We start from the raw sequence: 18,067 nt of genomic DNA, 5'->3' as shown, positions 1-18,067 counted from the left end.
TGTTTTTTGTGCTGAATCGTTTTCTGTGTGACGCCGGAAGTTGATTTTCTGAGCAGGAAGTGATAATCTTCCTGTTCCGTTAGTTGTTGACGCGCAGCATTGCAACTCTCGTTCTTCATTGTTTTTCACCAGAAGTGTTTTTAAAACGTCTTGTGGAGGTGATTTCTTCCTCTTTTTTGGTGACAGAAGTGGTTATTACAGCGCGGCGACATCGCGCTGTTATATAATTGGCTATTCTGTCCTGTATCTTCTGTCACACTTATGGCCGCATACATCCCTTTGATCTGAGGGCTATAAATATAAATTTGTCCAATGTCACAACTCTTCCCACAATGCATGGTAATTCACCGTGTCTACATTTAAATTTTATAACTGCAAAATTGTTTCATCATTCTTAACCTAGACTTTTACTGTCCCCAGCCGCGCGATATCGAAGTATTCACTTCTTGTTTTCTATGTTCATGCTCAATGGGATCATCAAATCATACGTGAGCATGACGACCTTATTGTCAACGATTGCCCTTGGTTCCTGTTTACATAAGTTATTTCTGAATTTGGGATTTCAATTTTTTGCAGATGTGCCAATTAATCACTTTGCATACTTTGTTGTGCAGTTGTAAAATTGTTCCAATAACAGTTTTTTGCATGCCAAAAGCAGGTGACTAGTACTGTTTCTGTTTCTGTCTTGCAGAACCCACACTTGTCAGTTGAGCTCAGTCCCACCATCTTTTAAAATCCATTTGTGTAGTGTCCTTTATCTTTGGCATTTATTACCCTGTGCTCGGGAAACAAAAAGCAGGGTTAAGCAATCGGTAGCACACATACTGTAGCAATCAAAAGTTTGCACACCTGCTCATTCAAGGGTTTTTCTTTATTTTTTACTATTTTCTACATTGTAGAATAATCGTGAAGACATCAAAACTATGAAATACCACAAATGGAATTATGTAGTCACCAAAAAAAGTGTTGAACAAATCAAAGTATATTTTATATTTGAGATCCTTCAAAGTAGCCACCCTTTGCCTTGATGACAGCTTTGCACACTCTTGGCATTCTCTCAACCAGCTTCATGAGGTTGTCACCTGGAATGCTTTTCCAACAGTCTTGAAGGAGTTCCCACATATGCTGAGCACTCGTTTAGCTGCCTTTCCTTCACTCTGCGGTCCAACACATCCCAAACCATCTCAATTGGGTTTAGGTCTGGTGATTGTGGAGGCCAGGTCATCTGATGCAGCACTCCATCACTCTCCTTCTTGGTCAAATAGCCCTTACACAGCCTGCGTGGTGTGTTTTGGGTCATTGTCTTGTTAAAAAACAAATGATGGTCCCACTAAGCACAAACCAGATGGGATGGTGTATCGCTGCAGAATGCTGTGGTAGCCATGCTGGTTAAGTGTGCCTTGAATTCTGAATAAATCACTGACAGTGTCACCAGCAAAGCACCCCCACACCATCACACCTTCTCCTCCTCCATGCTTAACGGTGGGAATCACACATGCAGAGATCATCCGTTCACCTTCTCTGCATCTCACAAAGTCACGGCGGTTGGAACCAAAAATCTCAAATTTGGACTCATCAGATCAAAGGACAGATTTCCACCAGTCTCATGTCCATTGTTCGTGCTTCTTGGCACAAGCAACTCTCTTCTTAGTGGTCTCCTTCAGTTGTGGTTTCTTTGCAGCAATTCGACCAAGAAGGCCTGATTCACATCGTCTCCTCTGAACAGTTGATGTTAAGATGTGTCTGTTACTTGAATTCTGTGAAGCATTTACTTGGGCTGCAATCTGAAGTGCAGTTAATTGGTGATTTCTGAGGTTGGTAACTCAAATAAACTTATCCCCTGCAGTAGAGGTAATTCTGGGTCTTCCTTTCCTGTGGCTGTCCTCATGAGAGCCAGTTTCATCATAGTGCTTGATGGCTTTTGCGACTACACTTGAAGAAACCTTCAAAGTTCTTGAAATTTTCCACATTGACTGACCTTCATGTCTTCATGGTTCTGTGATGATGGACTGTCGTTTCTCTTTGCTTAGTTTAGTTGTTCTTGCTATAATATGGACTACTGCAGTAGACAAAATAATGGTCTTTTACCAAATATGGCTATTTACTGTATACCAAGCCTACCTTGTCACAACACAACTCATTGGCTCAAACACATTAAGAAGGAAAGAAATTTCACAACTTAACTTTTAGCAAGGCTCACCTGTTAATGGAAAAGCATTTTCAGATGACTACCCCATGAAGCTTGTTGAGAGAATGCCAAGAGTGTAAAAAGCTGTCATCAAGGCAAAGGGTGTCGACTTTGAAGAATCGAAAATATAAAATATATTTTGATTTGTTTAACACTTTTTTGGTTACTACATAATTCCATATGTATTATTTCATACTTTTGATTTCTTGACTATTATTCTATAATGTAGTAAATAGTAAAAATAAAGAAAAACCCTTGAATGAGTAGGAGTGTCCAAACTTCTGATTGATACATCATACGTATGTCCTACATCATACGTCTCTGCATTTTAACAGCGTACATCAAAAACCGTTCAGCAGAGGAAATCGAAACTTTACCACATGTTACAAGACTGTGATATAGCAGTCACTCTTTTGAGGTCAACACAGGCCAATTTTCTAAAATCCTTAATTTTCATCCGATTGATTTTAAACTTGAATAGGATTTGCATATCAGGTCACTAAATTCAACCACCAATTATTTTTAAGGTCAACAAAGGCCAAAGTTTCTAAAATCCTCAATTTTCATCACATCGACTTGAAATTTGAAGGGGATTTGCACATTTGGTCATTGAACTCAACTACCAATTATTTTTGAGGTCAACATCGGCCGAAATGTCTAAAATCCTCAATTTTCATTCGATCGAGTTAAAATTTGAACAGGATTTTCATGTCAGCGCACTGAATTAAAGCATTAATTATATTTGAGGTCAACATAAGGGAAAACGTCAACAGAAGCAAAATTTCTGAAATCCTCAATTTTCATCCGATTAACTTGAAATTTGAACAGCATTTTCATAAAATGACCATCATGTGTCACATGGTCTCGTAGCCATATTGGATCTCAGGAAAAATCTTGGAAAATCTTCATGGGAGAAACTGCTTTACTGCTCAATGCAAGATTTAACTAACTGATCAACTACTGACGGGAAATATGGTTTGATAAAGATGAGGTCATCGGTCATGTGGTCTGGCAGCCATATTTGAGCAAATAATTGTTTTTTTTTAAACCTTAAAAAACAAAAGAGTTGCCTCACACCAAGTCCTTCTCAAGACTGCGTGGGATATGTATTCTATGAATACCATCTTGTTACGATTCCTTCTCCGTCCCAGTTCAGCTGACCTCTTCTTAGCCATTCCAATGATGCTTCTTTGTCTAGCCCAATCTGTCCAACTCTTTTTAATAATTATTTCTTCATACTTTATTGTTGCTCTCCCAATTGGCAGTGTATATCTGTTGCTATTTTGCTTTACATTTTTCTTTTGTCTTTTTGCTATCAGTGGGGCTGTATTCATTGCTGTTTCAGTTTCATGTGCATGCATGGGTGTGTGTATGTGTTTTTTTTTCAGAAAAGGTGGTCACATATGGCTGAATATGGTTGAATTATACTCTCCCACCAGGGCTTCAAAGTTCATCACAATCTCATGCCATCCACAATGTTTTCAATACACGTGAACCACAACCCACCCGAACCTGCTTACTGTTTTCTCGCTTCTTCTCTCTCCTCTTCCTGTTCCTTCCTTCATTGCTTGTGTCCAACTGCGGCCTCCCTGCCCTACTATCAATTTGTTGCCTTTTTCTCTCTGTCACCTCACTTTTCCATGAGCTAAGATCATATGTAAACATGTAAAATAAATCAATGAAAAGTGGGCAATTAAAGTTCAATCAGAGGACAATAGGATACAACAACAACTATTCATGTTGGTTAAAATATTTCACTGAATGATGAAGGGGATAATGAATGTTTGAGAAATTGTTCTACCATCATGGTTATTTATTAAAGCAATGAAATCAAAATGAAGGGTTTTTCTTCATCACACCAGAGTTCATCATCAAAATTTCAGAAGCAAAATGTGTCGGCATTGACAGAAACCTTCATTGGGATGTCTCTTGAAGAAAGAAGCTTCAGAGTCCTTTGGTTCAGGTAGATCCAGGTGGACATCAATGTCGTCCTCGGTTTTCACTTCCACTTTCACAAATAAATCTGGAAAAGTAACTTTTATTAAACGAAGGCAGTCTTATGTCGCATTCCATATTCTTAAAATAGGTCAATAAGTATTGGAATTAAAATCATTGACTTGAAGTCTTCCTTGAAGAGAGAAAATAAAACATTTCCCAAAGGGACTAGCATCGTGTCAAAGCAAAGCAAAGCCACGTGTTGATGAGCAATTGTATTGAAGGACTGGACTAGCAAAATACTTCAGAAATATGCACGCGTCTTTGATCTACCTCGCCAGAGTTAAAATACCGACTCGCGTATAAACTGCCGTCCTGGCTTTTCGCATGCAGTGAATTCATCAATGTGTGTGCTGTCCCTCAGATGAATATTAAACCGTGCCCCATCTGCTAAGATCATTTAGTGGACATTTAGGATCTGAAGTTGTCTTTCATAAAGAGTAGGCGAGTTGAACCCTGAGCAAATTAAAAGCAAAGCGTTACACACCAAATGAAGATTGAAGGACCTGAGTTCCACCACAGAACAGTGTTCTGTCTACGCTATCACTGACTATTTGCCAATGAGTGATTAAACCAGTCCAGCAGCTGATGTGAGTCGGGTGAGTATGCTGATTCTGGCTCACTTTTCCCCATGTAAATGAATGGGGGATTTTCAGCGATTCATATTTTTTTCCCTAAAAAAATTAACCCCCTTTTTAGCCCAAGGTATATTTATTTGTCTCCCCTTTTAGCCTCGGGGCACTCTATTCAAATAACTAATGCAATAAGATAAAGATTTGTTCAAGTAGCAAAGTAGTAATGTGATTTGTTAAAGGTGATTCTGAAGAAATATCTGAAACATGCAAGCCTAGGGACACTCTTTTTCAAATAACCAATGCATATTGTTAAGCTCACTCATTGAACCAATAAACATTTGTTCATTCTCAAATTCCTTCAATAGTTTCATTTTCTTTGCACAATAATCCCCATCTAAAATATTTAAAAATAAAACATTTGAATCATTATATTTTTCAAGATACCCCTTTTGTGTCATAATGAAATGATAAACTTCTCTCATTGATCTCATCTGACCACCTCCTGAGTTGCATATCATTTTTGTGCATAAACCACGCCATAAAAAAGTTTTGTTTCAAATGTTTTCAGTTCGTGCCATGAAAATGAGGAAGTGTTTTTCGACACGGTTGTGCTGTGAAAATGAGGAAGTGTTTTTAGACAGTCATGCTGTGAAAAAATAGGAACTATTCTGTGAGACAAGGCCTCGTGTTTATATTTTAAATCAGAACACTAACAGGCTTTTAAACATAAGTTTAATCAAAATCATTTTAGGGCATTTTAAGTATGTTTTGAAAATGATTCATACAATTTGAGAATATATCGCCCAATTATTTTCCAAGCTGTCTCGCCCGAAGCGTCATTTCCTGTGGCCACACCCGATGATTGGGCGATTTCCTCATCGTTGCCTTATAAGTGATTCGCCAGACAAAGTTTCTGCCAGACGGGATTTTCATTTTTACAACTGAGACATGAGCGATCTTTCTTCCGACGAACAAAACATCTCAACACAAAGTTGGTAAGCTTGTGTATGGGTTCCTCTTTGAACGATGAAGCAATTGATTAGAAATTAAATTGTGATAATTCTGATATATATTTTTTTCCTGGCAGGTCCTTGGAAGAAGAGCAGTTTACATATCATGACGAGGTGCATGAAATTAATGCTCTTATTGAAGAGGTCAATCATCTTAGAAGAGAATTGAAAAACATTTTTAATGACTGGCACGAAGTCTTATCACGGCCTCTGATCTTTTTGCCATCTTGTACTAATGGTTTACAACTGAGACATGGACTATTGTTCTTCCGAAGAAAACAGCTCACTACAAAGTTGGTAAGCTTGTGTATGGGTTTCTCTTTGAACGATGAAGCAATTGATTATAAGTTAAATCGTGATTATCCTGATATATTTTTTTTTTCCTGGCAGGTCCTTGGAAGAAGTGGAGTTTACATATCACAATGAGGTGCATGAAATTAATGCTCTTATTGAAGACGTCAATGATCTTAGAATAGAATTGAAAAACATTTTTAAATGACTGGTACGAAGTCTTATCACGGCCTCTGATCTCGAATGAATTAAACCAACGGTGAGACGTGTGTGTGTGTGTGTGTGTGTGTGTGTGTGTGTGTGTGTGTGTGTGTGTGTGTGTGTGTGTGTGTGTGTGTGTGTGTGTGTGTGTGTGTGTGTGTGTGTGTGTGTGTGTCTCTGTCCCTGTCTGTTTGTCTCTCTATCTCCCTGTCTGTCTCTTTGTATCTCTCTATATTTGTCTCTCTGTCTGTCTTTCTACCTACCTCTCTCTGTCTGTCTCTCCATCTATACCCTTGACTCATTTTTTTTTTTTTTCAGCTCGATCACACAACATAAGCTGTTGAAGCAATCTGGTACAACACATGATTTTCTGGAGGTAAATGTTTCTGAATTATTATTTAGTTATTTGTTTATTTATTCTTTTATTAATATCACTCTCTCTTTGGAATGTCGCCTTATGCTGGTTGCATCATTAGTTTGGACGCGGTTATGCCAGTACACTGGAATTCATTTTATTGGCCTCGGAAGGATGACAGGCTGAGTAAGCCTCCTGGTGTGTTAATTCAGTGGTCAACGAGGCTTGAACTTATAACCAACACCAGGCTTATTAATATTACCATGTAATTATCTTTATAAAACCTAATTATTATCCACTTTTTGTTTCAAAACAGAATATGGTGTCTGAGTTTCGAAATCACAAGACATCTGAAGAAGATTGCTGGGAAAGATTATACATTCTCGCAAATGAATATTCAATATTTTCAATTTTGATTAATTATATTTGTTTTGTTTATAATTACTTGATTTTGAATTACAAAAAAAGAATCAAGACATGAAGAGGAGAGGGAGGGAGGGGGGGGTAGGTGCGCTCCCCCAACGACCCATCACCCCTCATCCCACCCCTCCCCTCCCCGTGTGTGTGTGGGGAAGGGTGGGGGTGGGATGAGGGAGGTGGTGGGTCAAAGGTGGGGGTGCACAGGGGGGAGGAGGGGGGTGGGGTTTATGTGGGTGGGGCTTCGGTAGGGCTTATGTGGGTGGGGCTTGTGTGGGCGGGGCGTGTGTGGGCGGGGCTTATGTGGGTGGGGCTTGTGTGGGCGGGGCTTCGGTGGGGTTTGTGTGGGCAGGGTTTATGTGGGTGGAGCTTGTGTGGGAGGGGTTTATGTGGGTGGGGTTTATGTGGATGAGGCTTATGTGGATGAGGTTTGTGTGGCTAAATGGATGGGTGGAGAGATGGGTGGATGGGTGGATGGGTGGAGCTTGTGTGGATGGGTGGATAATTTTTTAATTAAATAAACATGTTGTGTGTGGGGAACTAATTAATTAATCACTAATTATGTGAATATGATGAATGTGGGTGGAGCTTGTGTGGGGTTTGTGGGTGTGGAGCTTGTGGGGGGTGGGGTTTTTGTGTGGAGCTTGTAGGGGGTTTGTGTGTGGTGTGGTTTGTGTGGAGGTTTGTGTGGAGGTTTGTGTGGAGGTTTGTGTGGGGTGGGGTTTGTGTCGAGCTTGTGTGGGGTGGGGTTTATGTGGGTGTGGTTTGTGTGGGCGGAGTCAAAAAATTTCAATTCATCTTTGTCTTTTGTAATTCCTGTGAATAAAATGAACCTAAAATCTCTTCCCCTTCCAAATCATATATCTTATAAGTCCAAGGAACCATATCTATTACATAAACAATTTTAAAAAGTTTGTTCCTCCATCGTTTAATATAACCTTTTTCAAAATGAGATTTCCACCAAAATATTCTTACAATATCACCAACTTTGAACTTAGGTTTTCTGACATTAATCTCTTTTTCATATTTTAATTTTGGAAATGTTTCTGATAGTTTCATATTTGTTGACGTGTGAATCGTGTTATTATACTTATCCACAATATCCTGAATAAAAGATGACCATTGCTGTGAACCGAGTTGTGTGAATTTTTTTATATAGTCTCTCTTTTAAGGTACGATTAAAACGTTCAACAACGGCCTTCCCTTCATTAAAGGTACTGTATCATGTAATACTCTTATATTTTAGAAAATTCATAAATGTGTTGTTATAAAACTCTCGACCCTCATCAGTCCACAATTTTTTAGGTTTTCTCTGACTTTTATTAAATATCTGTTGAAAGGGTAACATAAGAGTATGACCTGTTTTGTTTTTTAATGGGACAACCCATGCGTATCTACTCCTCAAATCAATAACGGTTAAAGCATACTTGTACCCCTTATCATTATTGAGTTCAATCAAATCAGCAGACCAGATATAATCTACTTCCTTGGAATAAACTTTCCTTCTCTGAAACTTTGTGAATATTGGTTTCTGTAATTCATCAGCTAATTGCTCTTCAATCTCAATGACATCATTAGAGCCTATAAGTTTTTTGAATTTCCAAGTCCAAGTTTCAATTTAGCACTGATCATCTTCTTCACGATGAACCTATCAACTTTTTCTCTCAAGGTTGGATTTTGTATCAGAGACAAATTATACAACATTTCTCGATCGGCTTCATGCTTTTCTTCCAAAGTTGTGGTATTCCCATAATCAATATCGTATCTCATGCACACTTCATCAACTCTATTGATGGGCTCACTCCAGGATTTAGGATTGTCTGCCTCATCTAATCTTTTATCCAAGTTTGTGCCTGGACCACAGAAAGAATACCCTGGTAGATGTAATTCCCCTGGTATTCCAGTAGTTGCAATTTACTTCCTGATAAAAACTTTTGTATATCTCCTCCGAGTTTGTGTTTGGAGAAAAATAGATTTTTTTTTGAACCACACACCGAACATATACCTTTTTGTATAACCCTGTTATTTTTACTTTTAAAATATGAGATTTTTTAGTATTAGTTTTCTTTTTACATGAGACAATAACTCATTTATTTATGAGAAAAATTCCGACAGAGTGCAAAAACCTATTTAGTTTCCAACATGCACATTTGAATCTTAATTTTTAAAACATAAAGAATCATTAGAAATGCCTTCACTCTCTCCTCCATTTATTGAAGAAAAAATAAAAAAAACTTTAATTAACATCAATATCCTCTCCATGAAAACGATGTCAACGGTCTTGTCGAAAATACTGCTAATAGACTTGTCAATTCTTTGTTTTCCTCCTCGGTGGGTTGAGTTATTTTCTGTAATACCACCAACCTTTTCTAATTTCACTGGTTTCCATATTTTCATATTTATTCAGTCTCGCTCTTTCCTCCCTCTCCTCCTTCTCTCTTCTCTCTCTTCTCCTTTTCCTCCTCTTCTCTCTCTTCAACTTCCTCGTCCCTTACTATCCTTGAATCGCTTACACCCCATAGAATATCATACATATATTCATCAGAAATTCTTGTTATTCCTGCATCCAAAATAATTTTTTTATAACAGGAAACCAATAAAATTTTGTTTAAATTTCTAAAAGAGCCTTACGTTTTCTTAACTTCATAATTTTTTTCATTATTTAACATTCTAATTAAATCTAAAGTTGTTGGTTTATCAACATCAGCAGAATGCCAATCTTTTATTGAAAATACCTCATTCTTTTGTTGTAGAACATATTTATTAAAATACCGAATACCCTTTTCTTGAAGGTATGCTTGGACACAGAAATGATAATTTTCTTGAAGCCTTCTTGCCGTCATTTATGTGTTAGAAATATATGTTAGAATAATATTACGACACGAAACACCTCCCCATCTTCCCATAGTAAAATAATTTTGTATTTCCTTACTTATTATATATAATCCTGTTTTTTTCTGTTTTCATGATAGAAACAAGGGCAAAACCATTATTATATTTACCCTTATTAAATTCTTTTATTTGTTGTTTACTAATCGTGGCTCCACAAAACTCATTCTCTATACCAAGTGGATAATATTCTTCCTTACGAGACTGATTTAATTGTTCCAGATCTTCAAGGTCAATTTTAAATGACCAATTATACCCTTAATTATTCATATCATACCCCCATTGTTCTATTCTCATGCAAACGATACGCCCTTCTTTATAAAAATTTATTTTAATTCGAACTGTGAATTCTGTATGACCTGGAGATAAAATCAACACTTCTGTATCTTTGGAATACACGGCCGTTTTATTTAAGGATATATATTGTGATAAATCGCTTAATCTCACAAAGTCATTCGCGTCAGTCGGGCTTGGATAATTTTTTAATTTATAAGTATTTCATGTTAATATTTTTGGTAATATTATATTTATGTCGTTCAGCCTGTGCCTTTGTGTAATAATTTGATAAATCAATATCCAGTTCTTGGGATACACCAAAGATAGAACCATCTTTCCCAACATAAGTCATTTATTTTAGATTAAAAATAATCTCATAAAAAATATTATTTTTGTTGAGTTGAATTAACACATAGAGACATAATTGACCCCAACACTTGGAATTTAATTCTTGGACTTGAAATGTTTGATAAACATCATTCTGTAAGAATTTTATGACTTCAACAGGTGGTGGAAGACCAAAACTATCAAAATAATATTTATCTTGATTATTAAAAATACAAACCCAATGAGAACCGTTCCCATTATTATCTTCTAAGTTCATAATAATATTCTTTGTATGTTGAGGCACGTTTGTTGATTCATCTCTCATACAAATAACCACATTATGAATTTTTATGTTCTTACAATATTTGACAAGTTGTAAATTTGATGTATTCTTTCCAAATTCTTTAAACCACTCATCAATGCTCATTTATTTATTAGAAAGATATAATCCATGACCCATTTTAATTAATTTTACACCTGCTTGTGCGATAGAAGAAAGCATATCTCCAACTAACAATCTCGCTTTATCAGGCAGAACTTCAAGTTTTTCAGCAAAATATACAATTACACCACTTCCACTAATTTGTTTCTCCAACTCTTTGTTATGTCTTTCCAATTCTTTTTGAGTCCAGCGTTGAGCCTTCCTTTCGTTGGCAGTTTTCACCGCTGTTGAAATACCACCCGTCAATGCTCCAACCGCACTTAAACCAGCAAATAAAGGAATTAGAAATGGGAGAAATCCTCCACTCGTCTCTCTTATTGAATATTTTTTCAATATTGTTTTTGTCATTTTAATTTAAAGTGAGCCAGTATCGTTCAAGATTTTAACCTGTTCTCTTGTGAGCAAAACATCAATTCTTACTGCTCCTTTTCTCTGAATTGTATTAACGTCAATCGTACAAGACTTTTGATTTTTGAACACAAGATGATAGTTTATGAAGATTGCTTTGATTAACATTTACCCCAGTTGGTACTTTGCCACTCATTTATTTCACAAAAAATTATGTGAGACTAATCATAACACCATTATCTGTATTACTCTGTAATTCTGTTTCGTCCAAAAGCAAACAACATGCATCAACTTCTTCACTCTCTCCTCTTTCAATGTATAGGGAAGTCTTCTTCTTCTTCTTCTTTCGGCTGCTCCCATTAGGGGTCGCCACAGCGGATCATCCACATGATCCGCATAGTGATTTGGCACATGTTTTACACCGGATGCCCTTCCTGACGCAACCCTGGTCGCCTCTTACGACACAGGGATATGGTACACCTATTTTATCCAGGGTATACACCGGCCCAGTATACTGGTGCTCATTTCGCCGACCTCGGAAGGATGACAGGCTGAGTCAACCCCCTGGTGTATTAATTCAGTGGCTCAACGGGGCTTGAACTCAGGACCTTTTGGATCCCAAGCCACTGCCCTAACCACTGCGCCAACACCAGGCTATTTCAAAGTATAGGGAAGTATCCACTCGATTAGACTTTATAGTTTGCTTTTGAGCACTCAGGTCAAACGCATAGATTGTATTCAAACTTTTAAATGCTGTCATATCCAAAATAGGTTCTTTATTTCCATTACTTTCACACACCTTTTGGTAAGACTTGTATGCTTCAGCAAAATCATTTTTTTCCCAATTAATTTCCAATCTATCTCGTGGGTAAAATGTTCCATCTGGAGAAACACGAAGTTGTTTCACCTTAGCATTACCACTCAACGCATTATTCTTATCAGTCGCAGTATTACCATGTGGCTTTTTAAAAATGATCCACAGATATCGTGGCTTTCCTTCCAGAACACCCAAATTCCACGTGTAAGTGGTTTGGTTGAGTTTAACGTGTTGACATCTTCGTTTGAGGTATGATACACCGAGTGGTTTCTTTGAGTTAAGTCTTCTATTCAACATCTCTTCTGTTTTGAGATTAGGAGTATATTCACTCATATACCAACTCATTTTATCAATTACAAATTTATTCTGATCACCAAAAGCACGAGCAACACCAAAAAGTAATCTATTTTCATTATCATTCCTTTGTTGTTGAAATCTAATTTTAAGACCATACAGAACTTTATCATGATCACAAAATCCAAATGTACCTTTAAGAGGAACTGCCACTGCAAAACTATTACCTGCTTTTGTATCATCATTATACATTCCTTTCCTTTGATTATATCCAGCGTCTGTGTTTGTTCCCGTTGACATATCAGGAATAAAACCTTCGACAGCCCCCTTTCCCATTCTATCACCGAATGAATAAAGTGTAAATTTCATCATTTCAGATACAGCAGAGACATAATCAACCGCTTCAACTTCTTGTGTTCCAATGTACAAACGAACACTATCAAACATTTTCCACAAGAAATCATTTACGAGTGTAGCATTTGTGTTATTCCCAGCCTTAGTGAATGTAAATTTACACAACAAGAAACTTTCGGATAGATTCAAATAGGTTTGTTGATTATTTATTTCAAAACTTTTTGTACCATTTGCATTCCAGTCTGTTCCAGTTATTGCATTTACCTTGAAGTAATCTTCTTTTTAGTGGAGTTTGAGATAATAATAGTATCATCCAAATTATAGATACAATCAATTGCTTCCATACTTGTATTTATTTAGGAAAAAAGATGTTAAAACTTTTGAAACCCTGATCCAAGTATTCAAATTATTTTCTGTCGTTCTTGGGGAGACAACTGAGTTTTGCCTTTCTTAATTTCTTTTATTGCTTGTAATTTATGAGATTCCTTTTGGGCATCTTTTATACTCTTTATAGCACCTGCGACATTTCCCACAGCAGAAGCAGTTGAACCAATTAGGTCTTTATGTTGAAGAATAGTTGAACCGATACCCATTAGAGTATCAATTATCCCATCTCCTCTCAATTGATGTCCGACACCCCTTTGTCTCGTAGGTTTATAGTATCCTCTACCAAGATATATACCTTCGCCCTTGTAGTATGGGGAAAGGAACATCCCATCCCCTGTAGTTATTTTATATTTTCCCAACTCGTGATTCCTCACAACAACCATCGTATTTATTTATTGGAAAACTTCACGTAGGTGAATTCTGAAGGATATAACTTCTCCATTAAAAGAAATCAAATGATTATCTTGGTCGGTTATCCTAAAATTTACTCTGTTGATGGTTTTTTCCTGACACAGGGAGATAAACCAAATTTTTGGGTTCCATATTGAATTTATAACCAATTGGGGTTGAGTATGCGCTGAATGAAAATATTGCATTTGTTTTTATTCCATCATTATAAGCACCATCAATCAAATCACAGTGAATTAATACCGAATTTATTCCTGAGGATATTTGAATGACATTATCACTGTAACACGTCCCATTCGTTATTAATCTTTTTTGAGGAGAAACCCAATAACTCTTTAAATGAATTATCAATTGTGAAATCAACGTTGTAGTTATTTTTAAGTTTAATCGTTGATTTTGAAGTCTGTTTTTGAATGTCTATAACAATATTTTTTGGTTCATCACCCTGTTCTTTCATAAGACGAGCAATTTCGGAAGATATTTGAGAAATCTCATATGCTCCGGGTGAGACTGTTATTGTTTTGTATCCACTTCCCGGATTATAACTAAACTTGTCATTTTTATCAGTTATATTAAATAAGGTATTATAAGTTTCCATGGACAATAAAGATGCCTCATATTCTTTTGTTGTCAAGTTGTAGTGGGTATGGGAAAAAAGATGTGTGGTCGCTTGTTGTGAAATTGAAACTTTGGATTGCGCTTCTCATCTTATTTAATACGAGATAAAATGTCTTTATATTGATATTTATTAATTATTTTCATGTTCATCAACTGGTCTAAAATGGCTGATGCTTCATTAAAACAATTGTTATTTCCAGCCTTCTTACTGCCTAACAACAATAACAGTCTATTAACTAATTGTGATGGGTCATTTGGGAGAAAACTAACACCTGAACCAAGGATACTTAAATCCTGAATAATGTGTTTCTCCTTCTCATTCTTCCTACTTTTACCAGAAAGAAGAACCCTATAATCAACATAGTTCAGCAGATCAATATATACTTTATCATCATTATTTCTCATATCCAATGGTTTATCAATATACTTTGATTCATCCCTCACAGTTGAACCTTGTCTTCCATCTTTTGTGAGAAGAAACATTAATCTCGGAGTGAGTTTGACAGGGGGTTGAGCAGAACTCAAGAACCTCAATTCATCATTAAATATCAATACCTTTTCTTGAACAAGATGAAATATTGCTGATTGTTCTGTTGGAATGAGCCCTGCTTTGGTTTTTGAATATTCATTGTTTTGAAGAGCATTCACAATATAATCAGGTGGTCGATTAATCTCTTCCAGTTGTTGAAATAATCCTTCATCATCATATTCTAATTCTCCTAAATGCTCTAATTCTTCCTCCGTCATTTGACTGAAATCTTTTAACATTTGGAGCTTTCTTGGAGTATATTTTATTGTGGGAACTGTGGAAACATCTATAATTTTTTCTTGGGAAGTTTTTAAAAGTGGTTTAAAAAATTTATCTTGTTTTCTTTCAAATGGTTCTTCACCCCTTAGTTTTTGTCTGCGTTTCTTCTTTATGTCTTCCTGTTGTTTTACAACTTTTGAAACCAACTCTTGATGTTCCCTAAATCCTCTTGCTCTTTCTTTCGCATCCATTTATTTATTGAAAAATATCATTTAATATCTCATCTTGTTTCGCAACAATATATTTATATTTTTCAGTCGTGTGTTTCATGTAATCCCCAAATTCCTTTTTACTACATTATGGAGAACAATTGTCTCTCCAAAAATTGTTTATATCGATTGAATTTAACTTGAATAAAATAAAAGTATTAGCATTGTTCCTGATTGAATGACGAGGAAGTTGAAAGTACGATTGACGAAGATAAATACAATTACAAGAAGAATGTCTCCCTCTTGTGTAGTAGCTGTCCATTACCATTTGGTTTCTCTCATTAACACAATCATCAAAGATAACGAAGTTCTTTTTAGATTTATCCAAATCTTTGGGAGACGGTATGTCATCCGTATTATCACTAAGAATACAAGTTATCAGTTTTGATTTCTTTTTACATCTCTGTGTATCACAAAATAGTTGTATTATATCTTCAATGTTATAATCATTTCGGTTTTTTTGAAGTTTAAATAAACCGATTATATCTTCTTTTTGAAGACCAGCATTAAAACCTTGTGAGAGTAGTTGATACTCTGGTTGAAAACTCAATTTTGTGAAAATTATTAAATTATCATTATCTAAAAAGTTGGGAGGAAGGAGCATCTTTAAAAGTAAGCAGGTTTTTCCACATCCACTTGAACCAACTATGAGGCATCTTAATGAATTTGGGAGATATTTATGGTTGTTAAATTTTATCTTATTTTCCCAAATGGATAAAAAAAATCATTCATTTATATATTTGGAAAACAGGTTATTTAATTTATTATTGGCTTTTTTAGAAACTCTATATTTTATCCTAAGTTCAGGTTTAATTTCAAGATAATCCATTATTTTATTTATGCAATATCTTGTGTTGATATTTCCCTGAAAATCACATCCAGAATAATATATAACAACAATCCTTTGAACATTTCTCTAATACGTTCAAGTTTCTTCCCTTGTAAGGAAAGGTGTGTTATCACCTTCATACTTTACATTCATTTCTCTAATCAATCTTGTAAAGTAATTCATTTTTGGTGTAAATCTAAAAGAATTATTTTCCTTTTTATATTTTTTATTATCATTAATTAGAAGATAATCACAGAATATACATTGTTTATAAGCTTTTGACTCTGTGTTTAATCCCCGCCTTTCACACGCAGGACAATTCTCAAATTTGTCATATGGAGAATCAGGGAATTCAAGAGGCTCAAAATCGAGTAAACTATTCATATTTATAAAGTAAAACTTTACTTAAACTGAAATTCATCTTCGATATCATCTTCGATACTTTCAGAATCATCTGTACTTTCATAACTATCGTTTGAACACAAACTCTCGGTATCATAACTATTGTTTGAATGCAAACTCTCAGTATCATAATCATTCTCATAATCTTCAAAATCTTCAGTTGAATATTGACTCATATTTAATTAGTAGAAAAAACATTATCATCGATATCTATATACTTTTTTTCATGAACAGATTCAACTGCTACATTTTTTAGATTAAAGCTAATTTTAAAATGATCCTTAACTACCATTGAACGAAATGTCATTTCACCTGATATATTAGCATCCTTTATTTCATCATGGTTTATATCTTTAGGGTTGTTGAAAAAAATACAAATTTCTCCTTGCATATTACAGATGGTCTTATCTTTTCTTTCTAAAGCTTCATCCATAAGGTTTTTATTTTTTGATACTTTTTCTTGTTTCATTGCTTTTTCTAGTTTTGAATATATTGCCAGAAGGAGAGGAAAAACTTTTGTTGGAGATACCTTAATTGATGTTCTTCCAGGTATACTAAAAGCCCTTCCACTGAAGGAAATTGAAGAACTCTTGTTATTCGCCATAATTGTTTTTATCCAATCGTTATATTTATGTTTGTTCAATTTTACATCCTTGACATATTTCTCAGTATCTTTAACAAATGAAGAGATTGATTGAAACATTGTATTTATTAAGTGAAAAAGTTGGAGGATAAAATGGTTTGAAGCACAGATTCACCCATAAATTTAACGAAATTTTCATCAAGAAAATTTTCGTTTAAGCAAAGTTTTATTATATAAATATGGTGAATACAACGTACTGCGATGTTTGTAATCACAAATATAAATATTATAAAAAAACACCTTCAAACCAACAAACACACATTCAATCTTTTCAAACAAATATCTCCTCTTGAGTTGGAAAGAAAGCATTGTGATATCTGCTCAAAGGATGTTTTGAAGAGAAGTTTTGAATAGACATCTTCAATCACAAAAACACAAGAAAAATGAGTTTAAAGTAAAGGGAGACTATTATATTGAAAACACTGATGGGGCATTGAAAGGGCATATAACAATATGGATTTTTCAATTTGGAGAACCCGCTCCATCATCAATAGCTGAATCAATTGAAATAGTGAAACCCGATGTTGAAAAATTTATTAAAAAGACATTAAAAGAAATGAAAACTTTAAAGTTTTAGATGGGAGTGAAAATGAATATGAAAAGAAAAGATGAAGAACAAACTCCTTATATGAGAACAGATCTTCATTTTATAACATCATTTCAAGATTTTTTGAATAGTGGGGTTTATGAAGAACTATCAAGACAAGAGGAGGATGTTGATAATACAGTGGAAGGAAGTGGATTTAATAATTTAAAAAATCATCTTTTTAGATATACACATTCTAAAATCAAACCCTCTTAAAGCTTTTTCTTATATTGAATTACCAAAAGAAATAAAACTAAAGAAGGCAGTTGTTAATATTAAGAACAATGACAATAAATGTTTTCTCTGGTCTGTTCTTGCTCACTTACATCCACCAAAATGTAATTCAGAAAGAGTAAAACAATATATGAAATATGAGAATACCTTGGACATTAAAGATT

General features: G+C 35.2%; 1 protein-coding gene across 1 annotated transcript in view; it reads right to left on the bottom strand.

Moving 5' to 3' along the window:
- Positions 1–18,067, bottom strand: part of LOC147009438 (uncharacterized) — a 41,565-nt gene that overhangs the window by 9,677 nt on the left and 13,821 nt on the right. The window contains exon 4 of the mRNA XM_085862084.1: positions 4,101–4,211. Coding sequence (XP_085718210.1) covers positions 4,101–4,211 — 111 coding nt within the window. The remainder of the gene's footprint in view (positions 1–4,100; positions 4,212–18,067) is intronic.

This window comes from Eptatretus burgeri, chromosome 17 (genome assembly GCF_056783735.1).
Source record: "Eptatretus burgeri isolate ZD-2024b chromosome 17, Ebu_testis_v1, whole genome shotgun sequence".
In the NCBI taxonomy this organism is placed as follows: domain Eukaryota; kingdom Metazoa; phylum Chordata; class Myxini; order Myxiniformes; family Myxinidae; genus Eptatretus; species Eptatretus burgeri.
Note: the sequence above shows the minus strand (reverse complement) of the source record. Positions and strands in the feature narration are given on the sequence as shown.